The sequence below is a fragment of the Camelus dromedarius genome, chromosome X, assembly GCF_036321535.1.
Source record: "Camelus dromedarius isolate mCamDro1 chromosome X, mCamDro1.pat, whole genome shotgun sequence".
Lineage (NCBI taxonomy): Eukaryota > Metazoa > Chordata > Mammalia > Artiodactyla > Camelidae > Camelus > Camelus dromedarius.
In genome coordinates, this window is record NC_087472.1 from 98,135,608 (window position 1) to 98,155,201 (window position 19,594).

General features: G+C 40.6%; 1 protein-coding gene across 1 annotated transcript in view; it reads right to left on the reverse strand.

Moving 5' to 3' along the window:
* The window catches only part of PHEX (phosphate regulating endopeptidase X-linked), a 167,665-nt gene that overhangs the window by 126,573 nt on the left and 21,498 nt on the right, over positions 1-19,594 (reverse strand). Inside the window, exons 4-5 of the mRNA XM_010998806.3 lie at positions 6,102-6,188; positions 4,825-5,051 (exon numbers count right to left, since the gene is read on the reverse strand). Coding sequence (XP_010997108.1) covers positions 4,825-5,051; positions 6,102-6,188 — 314 coding nt within the window. The remainder of the gene's footprint in view (positions 1-4,824; positions 5,052-6,101; positions 6,189-19,594) is intronic.

The following is a 19,594-nucleotide window of genomic DNA, read 5'->3' on the forward strand; positions in this document are numbered from 1 at the left end:
CTTCACTGTATTCCAATTCCCAGTATACCACCATTTCTTCCAAAAATTTAGTAAGCCAGGAAGATGAAACACAATATTATGATTAAGATGCTTTGGCTTTCAATTAGATTTGGACCACTTGGAGAATTTTTTGAGCTTTAGTCTCAAAGGAAAGGAAACTGTGTAGACAATATCAAGAAAGCCAAAGCTTCCCTCTGATGAAATGAAGTTAAATTCCCTTATTATAAAAGTTTAGACGATCCAAGTGAAGTTACCAGACATTTTTTAAACCTTCAGATTGCTATGGTTTCTAGGGAACATCTTAAATATACCAAACAGATTGAATAAAGTCAGTTAACCAAATCTCATTAGACACATACAAACTCTTGAGGCAAAAGGCTTTCTCAAGAGGCCAGTATTAGGACACTATGCTACCTGAGGTTTTTTAATCCCTGCATTTATAACTAATATGAATATTGCAAGCAGGAAATACGTGCTTAGGAAATACAATATTTTGAACTCAAATATGAATTTTTTTTTGCCAACTGCAATAAACCACAGATTAGGAAACAAAGTAGTAATACAAAAAGAAACATCACACAAATTGTGATGTAGGAAAAAGGACAAAGAAGTTAGAAAAAGTTCGTTTCCAAGGAAATCTCTCCTTGTCATCCTTATGGATTTTGCAGGCCACTGGGTGATGATGACTTTAAGTCACTGTTTCAGTAACAAATACTGAGACAACTCTGTATCCTTCCAAACACTCCTTCAGGATCACGTATATTCAAGCCTTTTATTGTTCCTTAAATCCTTATTCTTGCTATCTCCTTACACAAAATAAACCCAAACATATGTAGCAAAATATGTTTTGAGGCATTAACTTCTGTTGTTTCCTGCATTTTTATACTTCCTTTCTCCCATTTAAGCCTGCGGCCAATTCTGCGCCATCTTGCCACAGAGGGAACTTCACAGAGGACCACTGTGTGCATCTGAGCAACCCTTGTTGCCAAACTGCATGTCCTGGGTGTGAGAGTACATCTGCCCATTGGAAAGGTGCCTTTTTTCTTTACCCAAAGGCGCCACCTGCTCACCCAACAGTATGCCCACAGTGCTGTGTCTTCCCGAAGGAGTCCTTTTTCTTATTTCCATGGGTTTGTAGGATTAGAAAAGCTAGGAACATTGAGTAAAGTAGAACATGACAGAAAAGGAAGTCTAAGTACAATGAGGGAGGAGAGTCTGGGGTAAGAGAGAGTTCTCCCAGAGCAAAAAGAGGATCTCCTTGACAACCAAAGAAGTCAGAGTTTCTCGTGAGCAGAGAGACCAGTCAGTGCCCCTAGAAAATGGCAGGATTCGAGAGGGGGTGGGAGGTCCAGGGCCCCAGCAGCAGAGAGGCACACTTGAAGGGGCCACGTGGGCTGGGATGGCAGGTTTCTTTTCAGAAACAGGTAACTGATGATCGGAGGGTACTCCTCCCAGTGCCCTTGGAGAAACCTGAGAAATGGGGTAGATGGGAGGTGCGGAAGGGCCGAGACTGGTTCTGTTTCCAACTAAAAGGTGAGGTGGAAGCTCAGAGTCAGAGATGAGATTGACTAAAGAAAATGCCTATTTCTCACACATCTGAACTTGAGATCTGAGAGGTGGGTTTGGCACAAAAAATGAAGAGAAACATTCCCCAAATGGTTCTGACCAGTTGCCTGGTCATGCTTTAAGGGAAAGGTACCTTTGTCATGTGCCACTGTATACTAGTATCTCTCCTGTAAACTGTCACCAAATTCAGCTCATTTAAATCTCACAGCAACAGTGAAAAGTAAATTCTAATTCTCTCTTCATTACACACAGGGAAAAAGACTGGGAGACGTAAAACAATTTGCACAAAGACATTCCATGAATAAATCACAAAGCCAAACCATGAACCTAATCTCTTTAACTCCAAAGCCTACTCTTTTTTACATTACAGCAGTGGTTTTCAAACTATGTTCCACAAAACCTAAAAGGTGCTTCAAAGGCTCCAAATATGCTGTTAGCTTTTTTAAAGTCTTAACTATTTCTAATAAAAGCAACTACATGGGCAGCCATCAATACACTAGTTTTTTTTTTTGTCAGGTTCACTGGGTTTTATGCCGTTCTCAGAAGAAAGCTTTTCCTACCAGTTTATCTAGAAACATGCTTGAACTTCTTGCAGCTGTGTCATCATTAGGATGACTGCAGTTTTATTTTGTTAATGCAGGTGTCTGAATATTCACACATATAAAACAGTACCCACACGGAAGAACAGGAATATAACTAAAGCAAATGTGCCCTGCACTCAAATGCCAGGCCACACTCAAACATCAGTTTGGAAGAAGCTGCCATCTTGGCAGAGGAAAGCAGCAGTAAGCACATGAGTGCCTCTTTACGTTTTGAGAGTGTTCCACCATTGACAGTTCAGTGTTTCTAGGATCAGTTTAATTGAATATTAAGCGTGCAAGGCAAGCTGTTAAAAACTGATTACCATGTTCCTCTATTTCCCACGCTTCCTATAAGCTGATAGTAAAACTAGAGGCTTGATTAGATCCGAGTTCATTTTTTTCTTTTCTTTTGGCATCACTGGTGATAGTGTATGCTTCCCACCACGTGGTATCAGGAGGCATACAAAATCTGGTTGCCCCACTTTTAGCAATGCTACCATTTGATACATGAGTTCTTCTAATGTCAGTCTGATCTCCTTGTCCTGAATTTCCCCATCAACCATTCATCTAATAGTTTCAGCAGCTATTGGTGATAGCGGCTTTGATCCTTTATTTCATTAGGGATCTTTAAAAATGGTAACTTTTTATTCGTATTATTACTCCTGCATTTTTAAAACTGATTCTCCTACAAAAAAAGAATTTTCCCTCATTAGCTATTAGGTTACCCTGAAATCAGTCAAATCCAGTATGTTGTAAATTAAAATAGACATATCAACCAAATACACAACGTGATTCATTTTTGAAACCTGAATCAAAGACCAACAGTTTAATTTTTTTTTAAAGGATATATTTGAGACAATTAGGAAAACTGAGAATTAACTGAGTATTAGATGCTAATTATGGAATTATAATTACTTTTTTGGTTGTGATAATAGTCCTTTCCATCAGATAAACACTGATGCATTTACTAGTGTAATAATCTCATACCTTGGATTTGCTATAAAATGCTCCAGCCTCCCCTCCAAAAGGAGGAGTTTAGACAAAACAGGAAGAGCCAAAAGTTGCTGGCTGTTGAAGTTGGGTTGATGAGTACATGGGAGTTTGTTGTACTATTCTTTTTACTTTTATTTGTATTATTTTCAATAAATAAATTCAATCGTTAGACTAGGTCCAGAAATCGGCAAAAAATGAAATGGTTATCATTTGCCTGTGTGTGAATCAAGATCTTCCATCATGCAACAGAGTGCATAAACTTAGGTTTGAAAGAGTCTCCAGCTTACTTCAAAACACCACTTAAGGAGTTTAGAAAGGATATCATACTAGTTCTGGAATTAAGCATGACAGTCTTAAAACCTGGTGTTTGTTTAAGTGAGCAATCTATCAACATGGGACAGTGGTCGCCTGGACCATCACCATCATGTAGACCACTGAAGAGCAGGTCTCATCTGGATAGTATTAGAATATGTCTCAGTGCCATGCAGTTGTTCCATCACCCAACGTGGAAATACAGCTGTCTCTGTAACTAAGAAATTTGCTCTTGAGTAGATGGGAATTCGTTCAGTGACTAAAGTTTTTTTTATTGAGACTCCTACTGCCTAAACTAGAGATGACAAACCGCAGCCCGCAGGCTAGCCCGCCGTACACCACACGCACTTATGTTCACGCTGCCTACAGCTGCTTCACCGGGGACAACAGCAGAGTCGTCGCATGGCCCACACAGCCTAAAATATTTACTATCTGGTCCTTTACAGAAAAACATTTGAATGCCCCTTGGTATAAATCAAAAAATAAACTCCAGGGTGTCAATTTTTAAAAGTTGACTTGTAGCCAGAGAGGATAATACAGTCTAAAGGTTTTATACTTCAATGATTTAAATATCAATATATCATTATTTTCTGGTTCAACAAAGAACAGAATTGGGAGGGAAAATCACTGACTTGACAAAATTTTCATTACCAAAGTAACTGTGGAGCCAAAAAAAAAAAAAACAAGATCAAAACACAAAGCAATTTGAGAAGTGTTATTTGTATTCCTGCCAAGCTCTTTCATTGATGAATCTCATTGTTGGCAGTTTTCCGACAGTCTCCTGATTTGACCAATGTAATACTCCACCTCGCAGTATGTCCTCATGGCCAATTCCTTTATGGAAGAGATGTTTACTCTCCCAACCAAAAATGCACCCAACCACTTAGACCAGAGCAAGCTCTCTTATCTTTTGAAAGGAAGGACAAGAGACTCAAGACTAAACTTGACAATGAAATCTTAGGCATGTACACAAGATGTTAGCGAAAGGAAAACAAGGACTCATAGCACGGGTTCACTCCTCCATCAGGGGAGGGAGGAGATCAGAGGAAGAGTAGTTCAGAAAGTCTCTGCAGGTCTGTCCCCCCTGGAATTTAGGGGCCCCACACATACTCAGGGTAGATATTTGAGGGCCAGATCACAGATCACTTGAAATTCACTCACTGGCTTCCTGAAAGACTGACAAAACCAGTTTGTTCCTGATTTACATTCTGTAAATGTGGGGGAGGGAGAGGGGATAGTCTAGATCCTAGCGGTTAACAGAATTTTTAACCCTATCATTTCACTAAGGTGGTAAGAGTCTCTTTCCCTGGGAAGGCAACCCAAAAGGTCAACCTTGGACTGAACAGAGAACATGAACAAGTCCTCACTATACCTTCAAGATGTGTTTGCTGGACACCTTGTCATCAGAAGACACATACAAACGGATGAACACAGAATTACTGTACTGGCCACGAAACGTTGCAAGCGTCTGCAGGAGGCTGAACTTTCTCTCTGACCAAACCCCTTCAGGACCAATATTAGATTCAAGCACAGGCCAGCGGAAAGGTGAGTGCCGCAGGATATGTAGCAGTGGCTTGGCATCTGCTTTTTCAATCGCTTCTGAAAGGGAGCAAATATGAAGGGAGAGTTAGAATTGCAAAGAACTGGATCACCAAACTAGAAAACAAGTATATCTTCTCAAGAGAAAATTCCAGTAAGGCCCCAACCTAACTTTTTGGGAGAGGTGCAGTGGATTGAGCATGACCACAGAGACAGAACTACCCATGACTCACACTTCAACATGACTGTCTAAACCTAGTGTTCTTGTCAGGAGAACTGACTAGGGAACCTGCCCAACATTTCCAATAAAAGGTAGGCTCACTATATTGACCCAAGCCAATAAGCATTGTGAAGCTGATAACACTCTGCAAGACTACAGAATAGTCCTAACTAAAGGAAACTGCTCGATAAAACTAATCATTCCCCAATAAAAATGAATCACTGCCTCAGACTCTTTCATCATCTTTGACTGCCCTCTTCTAGCTCACCAAATAATACCCCAAAACCTAAACAAGTTAACATGCTTCCCAGAGGTACTGGCTTCTTCCTGCAATGGTCTTGACAAAACAAACCAGGTAAAACGTCAAGTGTCTCCTTTAACTCCAATCAGACCCAGGATGCTGAGACCAGCCTACAGCACCCAACAAAGATGCCTGTTAGGCTGATAGAGAAGCAGAAGGAGCCTGGCCCACCTGGGAATCTGGGTTTCTCTAGGCCCCAGGAGGTTCCATGGGACATAGCAACACTCCCAAGTGCCCTCCCTCCCAGGCTCCTCCTCAAATCAGACGTAGCCTCCAGATTCCGGTTTCTGTACCACATGCAGTAGGGTTTGCCCTTCTGACCCTGCCCAAGTTTCTCATGGACCAACTAACCCAAAGAATTCAAACCACCCACAGAAATAAAATTTTCTTATTTTCGCCATCAAGCCAGGAACAGGACATTAAGACCAGGCTAGTCAAAATTCAGTCTCGGAGAATTGCTCCTTCCTTAAACAACATTTTAATAGAAATCTTAGTAGTTATCTTTTTACTTAAACAATATCTATAACCATTAATAGAAGTCTGAAGAATAAGGGTGGTAAATATTTTATTTATTTTCTTTATTACTCACTCTCATTCATGCAAGATGAATAAAGGATTTTGGCTTTCTGTATGGCTTCAGTGTCCCTCCTTCTACTGACTGATTTCTCCAAAAGCACTAGAAAGGGTAAAAAGGGATTCATTAGTATCCACCTACACATGGTGCTGAGTTGGAGGTCATCTGATAATCACAGTCATAGTCTCCAGAAAGTTAAATGTAAAGACAGACAACTCTGCAAAAGACACATCTATAAAAGACACTCAGACAGAAGAACCTATTCCATGTTGCTTGAGGTTCAAATAAAAAATATTTAACATTCTCTTCTCCAAGGTTCTCCTAATTCAAAGAAACCAAAAGTTCAATTTCCAACTGAGACTGGACCTTCCACAGGGGTTAATGTTTTCTCCCACCTACACAAAAAGAAACAGAATTCATTTATTTAAGAACCAAAAACAACTGAATTCCATTTCTTGTTTCTGCACCGAGTAATATTCTCAACGGAGGCAATTTCATCAGGGTCGAGTTTCTTAAGATTTTTTGACAGCCCGGCCCCTCAGGGAGGTCACCTGGAAGAAATTTCCTATTAGAAGTTTTATTCAATGTTGCATAAACACACTGAGGACACGAAAGACGTTGTTTAGACAGGAAATGGAGAAGCAAGAATGGAAAGCCTACCCAGATTGCCTGAAAACTTGCCCATTTACACATTCAAAGTCCTGGCCATTTAAAATGAGGCCATGTATATAAAATGGTTGCCAGTATGGACATAAGCCCACCTGAAGAATGACTTTCTATTTATAAAATCACTGATGCTATTGTTTGAAGGTAGAAAATGATACCTGTCACTATTTCATGAAATAAGGAACTAGGAAAGCCAAGACTCAATAAAAACTACCCTCCGCCCCAAAAATACCATCTTAGATGTATAAGAGAGTATCAATTTACTGACATGAAGCCAAGACAAAGAATCCCCACACAGCACCACGGCACTCCCTTCATCGAGCTATGTCAAACTGCAATTGTCAAGGCATTTACCTCTGAAACACCCTAGCAGCTTCCAAATGATGGTACAACAGATGCTCCTACAACACTTGGAATAGCTTTCAAGATACAACGTACAGTGGTAATCAAGTTAAATAATTACATATTCCCTAAAGAGGGATCTACTTCTAAACTAGAAGTTCTACATTTCAAAAACAATGCAACCCAGAGCTTCTGTCCAGTTTTCTGTAAGCACCTGTACATCAAACAAGTTCATATAACTAGATAGATTCAATTAAAGTTGAACTGGATATGGGCCTATCAATTATTTCAACTTGTTCATTTCTTATGTATTATCATAGCAATAAAAGTGGGATAACTATCCCCAAGGATAAAGGAAGGAGACTTTTTTTAATAAACAGAAATCTCTAAAACCATAGCCACATATATTTCTATTCAAATTAGATCATGTGCCTTTCCACCATATTGCTTCCACAGTCACTGGATTGCTGGGGGGAGACATTTGAAAGTAATCCAAATTTCATTTCATTTAGGGATGTAACATTATTCTGATACTATAAACACTCCACAGGCTGCAAGCATGAATACCTTGAGGACCAAAAACAAGCCATAGAACAAAAGAACTTAAAGTATTAAGTACGTACCTGAGTGTGCACCCAAGGCACTGTGTCTCACGAGAAGAGGGAAGACATGTATATACAAAATAGGGCAATCCCCAAACCCTGGCCATGCACAACCATCAATAATTTGTATGCATCAGAATTCTGGTTTCTGTGCCAGAATTTGGCTTTTAAAACAAATTTAGCTATCACAGGTTTCTTGTTATACCCTTCCCCTTCTCCTCACCTCCTCTTCATACCCAAGCAGGCAGGAGAGCACTGATATGCACATAGTGTTGTGACAATCAGTTGGCAGCATCCATTTTATCTATCTCTGTATTTGAATTAGTGGCAAGAAGAATTCAATCTAGCCTGGAGAGTCATTAATGAGCAGAAAATAAAGCCTCTCAAAGGCAATTACTCAGGTTATTAAAATGTCCCTAAAGCACTGAGACGGGCTCATGGGTCACCCATATAAGGGCTTTCCCATCATAATCTGTATTGTTTCTTGGAAGATTTCTCAGTCTCCCCTCACCCCCATGCAGGTATTCTAACCAAGTGACAAAGAAAAGGGAAACTCCAGTTCATAATAACCTATAGTGCAACAAACCTCAGATTCTAAAATCAGTTTCAAGTGTCTCTGATCATCAAAATTTGATATATATATATGTATGTATGTGTATGCATGTATATATGTGTGCGTGTATATGTATATATCTGTGTATACATAATGTAAGTATGTTTTTTCTCACTATGCTCAAATAAAATTGGTTTTACCAAAAAAAAAAAAAAGGCAAAATAATAGACATAGTCAAGGGGGTGAGCTCTCACTCACAAAGACCCGGGTTCCAGATGCAGCTTGCTGCTATTGTCTACCTGGAACTTCAGCAAGTTACTTAATCTCTCTAAGCCTCAGTTTCTTCATCTGTAAATCTGGATAAATACTGGTGCCTACCTCCCAGGGCTGTGGTGAGGAGTGAACACTTTGATGCACAGAAAGTCCCTATCTCAATGCCATAACACATGGCAAGTGATCAGTCAATCAATGGGGGCTTAAACCAGCTTCCAGGCTGAGTCAGCCATACACAAAATTGTCATCAAGCTTGTTTCTAGTGCTTCCTCCGTAAATGTTTTCTCCTCCCTTCTCAGGATACTGGTCTCCAAAGGCCTTCTGCTAACCTAAGACATTGGTACTCCTTGTGCAGGACTCTTTCATCAACTGGACCTGCCCTAAGAGCCAAGCAAAACCCCATGCTCTCAGCATCTCTGCTGCTTCCATAGTAGTGGCAATGCTCCGGCAAGAGAGAAACTCTGAAAATATCTGGCTCCATTCCTCAACCCAGACAACAAAGTCTTTTCCTTCTGTAAACTTTTTTCAGTGCAATTATAACATACAGAGAAAAGTACACCTGTCATAAATCTGAAGGACTTTCACAAAGTTAACGTATGCATGTAATCAACATTATGACCAGAACCCCAGGAGCTCCTTGTGCTTCCCTCCAGTCACTATCTCCAATCAAGAAAACCAACATTCTCTTTTGTGAAGTGCTTCCTCAACTATTTCCCACATTTTTATTGGTAATCTACCTTTTTCGTATTGATTTATAGAAGTTCTTTATATATTCTACACACAAGTCCTGTATTGAATATTTGTATTACAAAATCTTCTTCCATTCCACAGACTTCATTTTTTCTTAGCGGTATCATGTGATGAACTGAACTTAGTTTAATGTAGTCCAGTGTGACCATTTGTTCCATCTATGGCAAGCATATTTTGTGTCCTATTTAAGAAATCTTTGCCTACCCTGAGGTCATGAAGATCCTGCCTAATGTCTTCCTCTAGAATCTTTACTGTTTCACATTTAGATCCACAGTCCATATAGAAATTGGTTTTGCCCACCCACTGTGGACAGCCATGCCATTGTAACATAAACCTGGCCTCAAAGGGGACGAATCATGTGAAAATTTTAGTAAAGAAGGTGTTTTTGGTCACTGGGTCTCACATTCATCTGTGAACATCCAGGGCTTAGTGCTTGGCATGGCTGGTGTTCAATGTTTGTGCAGCTGAATTCCTGGCAAAGAAAGTCTGAGAGTTTTTCACCCAAATGAAAAGGAAATGTGAGAAGTTGGACTAACTTCTTTTATTATTTCTTTTTATAATCAGCAGTGTCCTGATAGCATAAACATCCATGATCTCCTTTTCTCACATTCCAGTCCCTGTAGCAACCATACAATGACATCCAAGATCGTGTCTGTTTCTGAAAATACCAGTTTTTATGCTACCCAAGTCTTATTTCACCAGTGGTCTCAGGTTAATCAGCCACTTCCACTTTCCTGCTCTTCTGTGGAGGGGGGTGCCGAATACTTAGTTGGCATTCAACCTCCTTTAAGCTCAGAAGCCAGGTGAGATTACTAATTCTACTCACTCATCCCATTTCTCCTGCTCAGACAGGGCCTTTACTGAGAGCTCTGGAACAGGAAGAAGAAATTCCAAAGGAAGAAGGACAATACTCCCGAGGACTGAGAAGTCCCCTGGTAAGGCAAGAGCTCACAACAGTCACGAGCAGCTCAGGCCAGTCAAGTGGAGTTTGGGAAATATTCAGGACTTTCCTAACTAACACTGTTTTCAAAAACTCCACACGCACAAACTTTCAGGCCCGTGAGCAAACACCTACCAAGAACCTCGGCACTGAGCTGATGCCATCTGAAGGAGAGAGCTCCCAGAGCACAGGAACTCTTTCAAAACACCCTCCTTTCTGTTCTTTCTCCAGACCCTGTAATCCCTCTATGTGCCTATTCTAAAGGGGATCCTCTGGCTACGTGCTAAGAGATCAATGAATGCTGGAGCTGTTTGCCTGATTTGCTTAATAGAAACAACAACTGCATTCTAGAACCTCCAGTCAAACATCATCCAGGTGCATTCTCAATTTCATGTAGATTATGCCAACGTTTCCCTTAGAAATCAGGGGGAGCGTCCTTTTAATTCTAGTGAGAGAAAGAACATGAAAAATCAACTCTGGAAAACCAAATCTACATTTTAAGGGAAGGTGTGTCCTTCCACACCTACATAAGAAACAGAATGCTCTCTAGACATATATTTTTTTAAAAATCTATCATATCATAGCCTGCCTGGTTTCTCCTTTGGTGGTACTTTAAAGCTACTTTCAGATGGTCCATGGCTCTAATGTCACCTCTAATCTTACTATTTTTAGTCTCTGTTGATTTTCCAGGCTGCAGACTTCAATCTGGTTTCCAGGCTCCTCAGTTTATTTACCGTACTGAGAAATTTCATTTTTCTAACTCACACTGCATGGATATTAAATTCTTATGCAGTTAGACCTGGAGACTCTAAATCAGCTTGCAAAGGCCGTTGTTATTCTCATTAAAAAATAAAATTCCAGTTAACTAAGTCATGGTCTGTGGATCCCGTAACCCTCATGTTTTCACACGGATTGTGTGACACTCGACTTTGCAGTTCTTCAGCCACATAGCCGGTCAAGCATGGGATTAACTGAGTCTGTTTGACATACTGAAAAGACAATAAGAGCTGATATTTCTCATTCTTCTGGAAAACTCCCATCTAAATATAGGGAGAGAAGCTGTCAGAATGCTTTTCTCTGTTCATTTTTTATGATCACCTCATAAATGATCATTGTTGGCTGGCATTAGCTTAAGAAAAAGGGACAGAGATTACTTTAAAGGCATTAAAAACCTCTAAGTCATCGATCTAAATCACGGGTTACCAAATAACATAAAAATATCCCCCTTTTAACACAAAAGACCTCTTTGTCCATAATGAAATCAATTTTATACAACTGCCAGACACTACAAAAGTCTAACAGAAGGCAACTCTTTTATTATGTTGACTTATAAGTGAATTTTTAAGGATTACACTTACCAAGGTCACACTTCAAAATAATTTAACTTAAATTTTAAGATTACTCTTTGATAGTATATCATTACAATGATTCTGCCAACATGATATTTTAACTCATAAAAACAGTTTCTCTGTTTAGATAATTTGTATCATAACAGATAATTTAATGTAAGGAAGGCCTGTGCTGAACTCAATGTCATTAAAATTCATCTTCAGTTTTTTTCCTATAATAAGAACCTTAATATCACCTGCTTATTTCTACCATCTTAACATTACAAGGAAAAGTCCGTGTATGGCTATATGGTCCCTGCAGTGGTCCTTCCTGAGCAGTCCCAAGACATCCAAGGATCCTAGTGACAGTGTTCATTTATTAAGCACCTGCTCTGAACAAGGTGTACTGTATTAATGACCCCAATTAATCCCCCACCAACCCTAAACAGCATGAACCGTTAACCCTATTCTACAAGCAAGATAACTGTAAAAACTTGTCCAACGAAACTCAGCTAGTAAAGGTTAGAGCTTGGATCTGGACCCAAGTCTCTGATTCCTGCTCGGATGACCATTAGGTACCCACCAGTAAAATTCTGCAGGGCACTTTCCTGCACGAGAACAAGGCCCCCAGGTGGCTAAATCAGAGGCAGCAACGTGCTCAGGGACTTTCTTGACAGATCTCTCCATTGTAACTGGAAGAAAGGCCTTCCCTGGTTTTACCAAGACTTGTTTTTCACTGCAGTGGAGTGACTCTGTGCTAAGCCATCTTCACCCTTTGCCCTGTCACCCTATTTGTGACCAGGGACACACACTCCTGAGGCACCTACCCAGAGGCAGGAGCCCTGGTGAGGTTAGATCAAAACAAAATGAGCTGGTCCCTAAGGCATGACTTTACATAATGTCCTAGACTAAACCAGGGGTTTCTAAACTTGAGCATGCATCAGTATCATCAGAGGGGCTTGTTAAAACACAGAGTATTGGGTCCTTCTGCCAGAGCATCTGATTCAGCAGGTCTGGGGTGGGGCCCAGACATTTGCATTTCAAACAAATGCTGATGCTACAGGAAGAGGATCATACTTTGAGAACCAGTACTTTCAACCAACAGCACTCACCAGCCATCCCTTTCCCCCAAACTTTACTGAAGTATAGTTGACAGTTATTAGCAGTCCTTTGATGTCTGTGAGCCCAGGACATCACTAGCCCAGATTCCTTCCTCCCCCATTCCCTAGTGGCCCAGTCAAATCAGGAGTTTTAGCCTTTCTTTGCTGATTTCCTCACTCTGCAGCTCCATTTTAATTCAGTGTCAACATTCTTTACAGAGAGCATTACTTTCTCTTGTCCTGGAAACACTCTCCTTGCATTGGCCCATTTAGGTCTAAGTTAGTCCTCAGTTCTGCAAAACTCAGCTTTAAAAAGTTCCTTTCTTAAAGGTGAAATGCAACAGGGTTTTGAGGTGAGAGTCGATTCACTGGTTTAAGAGAGAAAAAAAATCAGCACTATGCCGGAAAGACTTCCAAAATGAAAAAACAATACAGGATAGCTATTTTCAACTCCTGCTTATACCACACCCTACGAAGAGGAAGAAATACTGCATCCCCGGATCCTAAAAAATCTGAGCTCCAGACTTCATGATTCCTCTCTCATCTACGACAGCGGCATCAAAACACTGTAAACATAGGTTTAAAAAGCCACTTCCCAACTAACCCCTGTTTTCACTCCCACCTTCCCTGAGGAGGTGAGAGCAGCAGAGGTTCTATTCTTGGCTGTTCAAACCACAGTGTGCGGTTGAGGGAGGCTATCCTCTAAAAGTGGGTTTCTGACAGTGAGGGGTTCGGAGCTGGGCTCTCTTTCCTTCTCTATCCAGAATCCTCTCCTGCAAAAGATGGGAAGCAACAGCACCCTTGGCAGGAGCAGAGGACCCAAAGGGCCAAAGGACCAAAGGGCTGGGGTGGGGGGGACCAGAATTAACCTCACTGCCCATTGGCTGTGGCTTCGGCTCCCCTCACTGATTCTGCCCAGTGCCTGGGGGTGTTTCAAAAAAAACAGGGGCCACAAAGAAGAGAAAATGACCCTTCATGCTGAACTGAGAATAAAAGAGAGAAAAGGATGCCGAATAATACTTGAGGTTTTCTGTAACAAGGAAGACAAACTCTACCTTCATCTGGGTCCCAAGCTAGAAAACAGAACAGCATGCCAGGGCCTTCTGAACTATCTTCATACATCAATCCCCTCCTCTGAGCCATCCCCCACATGCAGTCCGTGTGCTCCGGCAAAATGCATCACTCATTGCCCCCTTGACATGACATTTACAAATGGCTTCCTGTTGCCGGAGGATAAAAGCTGAAATCTTTACACTGCCTACAAGGCCTGTGAGCTTCAGCCCCTCCTCTCCCTTCAGTTCTATCTTGTGTCCCCTTTCCCCTCCAGCTCTGAGCTCCAATCACACCGGGCTTCTTGGGTTTCCTCAAAGGCACCAGCTGGACAGAGGCTCTGCTCATGCAACTCTTTCCGCGTGGGTTAAAATTGGAGACATTTGAAATGTTAGACCCATAATCTGTGGGGGACAAATTATATGGCTGGATTGGTTTGGGCAAGTCACATAATTTTCTTGACCTTCGCTTCCTCAGATGTAGGGCAAAGACAGAAATAAACAATGAGGGCCAACATCACAGAATTAGAATGAGGAACCATAGAGAAAACAAATGATTCACTAAAGGAATAAAATTAGTAACAAGAAATGCACGGGCCTTGAGGAAGTGAATTTATGAATTCAGAATAGACAGCAGGTAGGAGAAGCAGTTCAATTTGGAACTCAGTCTAAAAGGCCACTACAGGAAATCTCTGGTTAGTGCCACAGGCAGACCTGTGAGTGTACTAGCGCATGTATGTGAGTGTGTATGTTTCTCTTCCAGAAATGTAAGTTCCCACACGTATTTCAACTGTTGTTGAAAATAAAATTCCCCTCTCGTTTTATAAGTTAAAAGGTCCACGCATGTCTTAGAAAGTATCTGTCACTGCAGAAATATCAACACCGATGAGGCTTTCCAAACAAACATATCTTGTTTGTGACAAGCTATTATCCAACCAGCCTACAATTAATTTTCCTGTTATGGGTAGTGCCTTTTTACATGGAATGTTCTCTTGACACTTTAAAGCAAATAGTCCGTCATTACTAATTCATTTAGTATACACACAGATGATATTAATCACAATGAACTAATGTGGTATTAATGGGTGGGTTATTAATCTGCAATTACATGCAGATTTCCTAATAAATTCCAGTTGTCCAAGTTTTCTGAGGAGGAAGGCAAAGGAAAACAAAATGAACAAATCTTTCAGAAAACAAATTAAAGGGAAGAAATACCTCTCCCTGTACCATAAGAGAGGACACACAAAATTCTTGTTTTCTTTTTATCCTAAGAAATCTTTGCTCTTACCCAATACAATGACATTTGCAATATATAGGGTTTCATCAAAATAGTAATATGAATGGAAGAAAAACAAACCACCCCTGCACCCTGGAGAGGTGCTGCTTTACTGATATACCACGTCCTCAAATATAGCAAAGTCTGGCTGCTCAATGTTTGGTCCCTGGAATAGTAGTGGGGCATCACCTGAGAACTTGCCAGAAATGTAGACTCAGGTCCCTTCTCAGACCTACTGAAACAGGATCTGCTTTTTAACAAGATTCCCATGTTATCCACATACACATTCAAGGTTGAGAATGGTATCAAAGTACAGCTTTGCAGCTACAAACTAGCATATAAGAAGGAAGAAGGGGAGTGTTGCTTATACGTCACTGAACATTAAAGCCTAGGTGTGCTGAGGAGGGAAATCATGCAAATCTCATTGAAACTGTTCAAGGTACACAAACAAGGTGGATATGACAGAAGTTGGGGAACCTGGATTATTAGAAATACAATTTACATATCATATTTCATGAAATCTAAGAAGCTTTTTTTTTCACATCTTAACATCTCTGAAATTGGAATCCATCTTAAAACTGTCAGCTAGGCACAGTCACGACGTAGATGCCATTGCCTGCCCACGCGTGACCTTGACCTAGCAGCTCTCATCATTGGCACTTCAAATGAGTTGGTTGCATGGCTAGCAAGTTGTCACTTAACGTTTCTTCAGGAAGATTCACTACAATTTGGCAATGAAATTAAAACTTACTACATATTCAAAAAGGCAGTCTTGGAGGAAAATCCCTGAGATGATTGAGAGCATGTTTTAGAGAAATGCTGAATCACTGCCATTATTGATGGAAAGAGAATAATATTTTGTGAGAAAACAAAAGTATTGATGATTTCAAATCAAAAAATACTATGAGGAAGTTTTTGGAATAACTTAGCCCATTTCTTTTGCTTGCATATTCTATTTTATTTAATGCAAAGAGTAATATATGATAAAAATTAATGTCTAAGTCTAAAAGAACCTGCAATGAATATGAAATAAAAAGTTATAAGAAACCAATGTGTAATAGCTTAGTCTTGTTTCATATACATGAAACAACAGGGCATCTTACAGTTGACAGTCTTTTTGATTCAATGAAATATGGTATTAATTTACTTGAGGCTATGAAAAACTCAGCAGTGTTTGTGTGCTCTCTTGCTTAATTTTAAGTCAATAAATATAACCAACAAAATTGCATGTCACTATAGCATTACCACTACAGAAGACTCAGTATTTTTCATTCTGGGAAATAATAAATGTGTCCAGAATATTCAAGCTGTGTTTGGATTTGAATAAAAGAAAGCAATAAAAAATTACTCCAAATGAGTCCAAGAGCATTTTAAGGACAAGTGAACCTCCGGGTGAGATGAGACATTTTAATTCCTGAATATTGGGTTTCACATCCAGGTCTCAGGGGCAAAAATACAAGCTTGGCCGAGCGGAAAGGCAGGCGTGAGGCCTCTGGCAAGAGCAGCCCCGTGGGCGTCCCGCCACCCCGTGGGCTGTGCAGCCTTCAGACCTCAGCCAGAGCCACAATCGCCTCCTTTCCTCACCCAGCACTTCCCGCGTGGTCCCCACTAGACATGCCTCCTTCTGGCAATGACCTGCAGTTTTCAAACCCCAACTTCCTCTTCCCCACAGCTCAAAGCTTCCAGACTGGCACCAACACTTCTGACCTCAATTAAAATAATAGAATTTGTACGTCTTAATTAACTTGCACTGGTGTGTATCAAGGGAGGAAAAAGAAATCTCTTTTCTTACATTATCCAGGACTTCGCCAAAATGTTGGGAAACGCAAATTGAGAGAAATTAATAAAACAGTTGGGGTACTGCCCGACATTCTTTAATGTCAACTAGCAAAGCATATTGCCAGACTGGTTATTTTGAATGGATCTCATTTCACAAAACTCACAGAATATTCTCTAATGGACAGCAGCTACAGTTCTCTACTAGGTTAGTTTGGACATTGCCCTTGAGTAGGTTCTCAAACTTGGCTGCATGTTAGAATCACCTGTGGGGGAGGGGTGGTTAAAAATCCGGAAGCCCAGGCTGCACCCCCAGACCAATTACATCAGAACCTGTGAGGATGGGCCCCGGGCACCTGTGTCTTTATTTTGGGGGGGGGGGTAATTAGGTTTATTTATTTATTTATTCTTAGAGGAGGTACTGGGGATTGAACCCAGGACGCCATGCAGGCTAAACATGTGCTCTACCACTTGAGCTATACCCTTCCCCCATCTGCGTCTTTTAAGCTCCCCAGTGATTTCAGCGTGCAGCCAGGCTTGAGAAGCACTGGTCTAGAACTGCTCTGTCCGACACAAAAGCAGTAGTCATAAGGGGGTCTTGAGTGCCTGAAATGTGTCTGGTCCACACAGACACGTGCTGCAAGTGTAAGATGCGAGCTGGATTTCAAAGACTTAATAGGTAAGAAAGAATATAAAATGTCTTGAAAATAAGGTTTTTATATTGATTCCATGAAATGACAGTATTTTGGATATACTGGGTTAGATAAAATATAACTTCACCTGTTTACTTTAATGTAGCTATTAGAAAATGTAAACTGACTATAACTCAATAAAAGAAAAAAAAGAAAATGTAAAATTGAGGTGGGGTATGGCTCAGTGGCAGAGTGCGTACTGAGAGTGCACTAGGGCCTGGGTTCAATCCCTCTATTTAAAAAAAAAAAAAAAGAAAAAATGTAAAATTTCATGTGAGTTGCATTTGTGGTGACTTAACATTTCTTTTGGACATCACTGCTCTGGAAGGTACCTTTATAGGTCATTAGCTGTGAATATGAATGAATTACTTAACCTCTCCAAGCCTCAACTTTCACAGCTGTAAAGTGGGATAATACCATCTTACCGGTTTTCAGAGGTTTTATCAGGTACTAAGAGTCAAACCATCTGAATTCTAATCCTAGCTCCATCGCCTATTAGCTGTGTGACCTTGGGCTGGTTATTGTCCTGCTGGGCTGCTTTTGTTTTCTTATTTGCAAAATGCGGATAAACCTTCCATCTTATAGGCTTGTTGAGAGTTCAGGTTAGAGTTCAACAAATGGTAACAAGGGTATTTATTAAATAAAGTCACCTCTAACACGTGCCTGGACTGTTAGGCCCTTCTCTATGTGATGTACTCTTACAAATTTGTGAACGTTTTTTTCTTTTTGGCATGTTAAAGGGTCATTTCACAGTAATGAGTAGAAATACCCCCATTAGTAGTAAATCGGGAAAATGGGAATTTTTCCACTTCGTAAAAATGCTCAACCCATCCACACCTTCAAGTTGCCATTAAAAAGTTTTCAGAATTGAGGGTGAGCACACAGCTGAAGCCATCTCATCAGGGAGTTTGGAAATGTGAGGATCAAATTTTCAACTCTGTTGGAGCATGCATTTGTGTGCAACCAACTTTTTAATTTTTCTGGTGCCTGAGTTTTGTCACTGACCAGTTAGGAGTGAAGTAAAACCAAGGGGTGGCTATAGCTCAGTGGTAGAGCACATGCTTAGCATGCACGAGGTCCTGGGTTCAATCCCCAGTATCTCCACAAAAAAAAAAAAAAAAAAAAAGGAGTGTAGTAAAAGTAAGTGATCATTCCATTTCTCAAAGACACAGGTTTCAATGCCCAAGAAATCTGAGTCATCTGCTTCTGCAGTGAAATCTGGATGACCCCTGGAAGTTCCTGCAAAAATCCTGTATTCTCAGCTCCATTTTTATTCTGGCTTCTGGCAATGAACAGCAGGAATACATGAGGACTTGGGGGAGCATCAGGAATCGCTACCACCAAAGCTCACGTGAGCACGCCTCCGAATTGTAACCACTAAAGCCAGCTAGGATTTTTCTTCCCTTTTCAGTCATCCTCTTTCAGGAAGTGGCTTTTCAAAAATACGCAACCCTTCTGAACAACTACAAAGTAAAATACGTTATACACGCCAACCATGCAAAACAGGGCATGGGTGTGGGCAGGTTGAGAAGTGGCGTCGTAGGTGTATATGTCTTTCTCAGGATGTGCATATTGTGCCAAAAAACTTATATTTAGTCCAAAGAACTTAAATTTAGTTGACAGTCTTCTACAGTAAAATGTTTTTAATCTTCCTACAACATTCAAGCTAACTAGCAGGAAACTTTTCATAATGTGTTGCAATATTTATGCTACAAAAATGCCCCCTCATCTGTTTTTCCACTCCTTTTTTTTCAGTCAAGAGTCCCACGCATAGCATTTCCAGGCTGTCGCTCCACTTCTCAGTAACCTCAGCATCTCCTGCCACAAGTCAAAAATCTCACAAATGGATTCTGACATCCTTCATCTGCCCATCTCACTCCTGTCAGTTCTCACCAACAGCCCTGCTCATTCCTTCCTTCCCACAGAGCCAAGTTATACTGATTTGGTCTCCTCCTTGGAACTTCACCCCAGCACCTCCAGTTCCCCTTTACCCTGTCCTTCCAAGTTCAAACAAGAGCACCTGTCTTCAAGATCAGACAACAAGCGAGCTCTTTCATACACCACATAACATGTGCTTCTGAAGACACTACTTTGTGTATTAGTATTTTCAATTATTTGCACTGTTTATAAATATTTTTAACTACACCATGGCAAAAGCTGT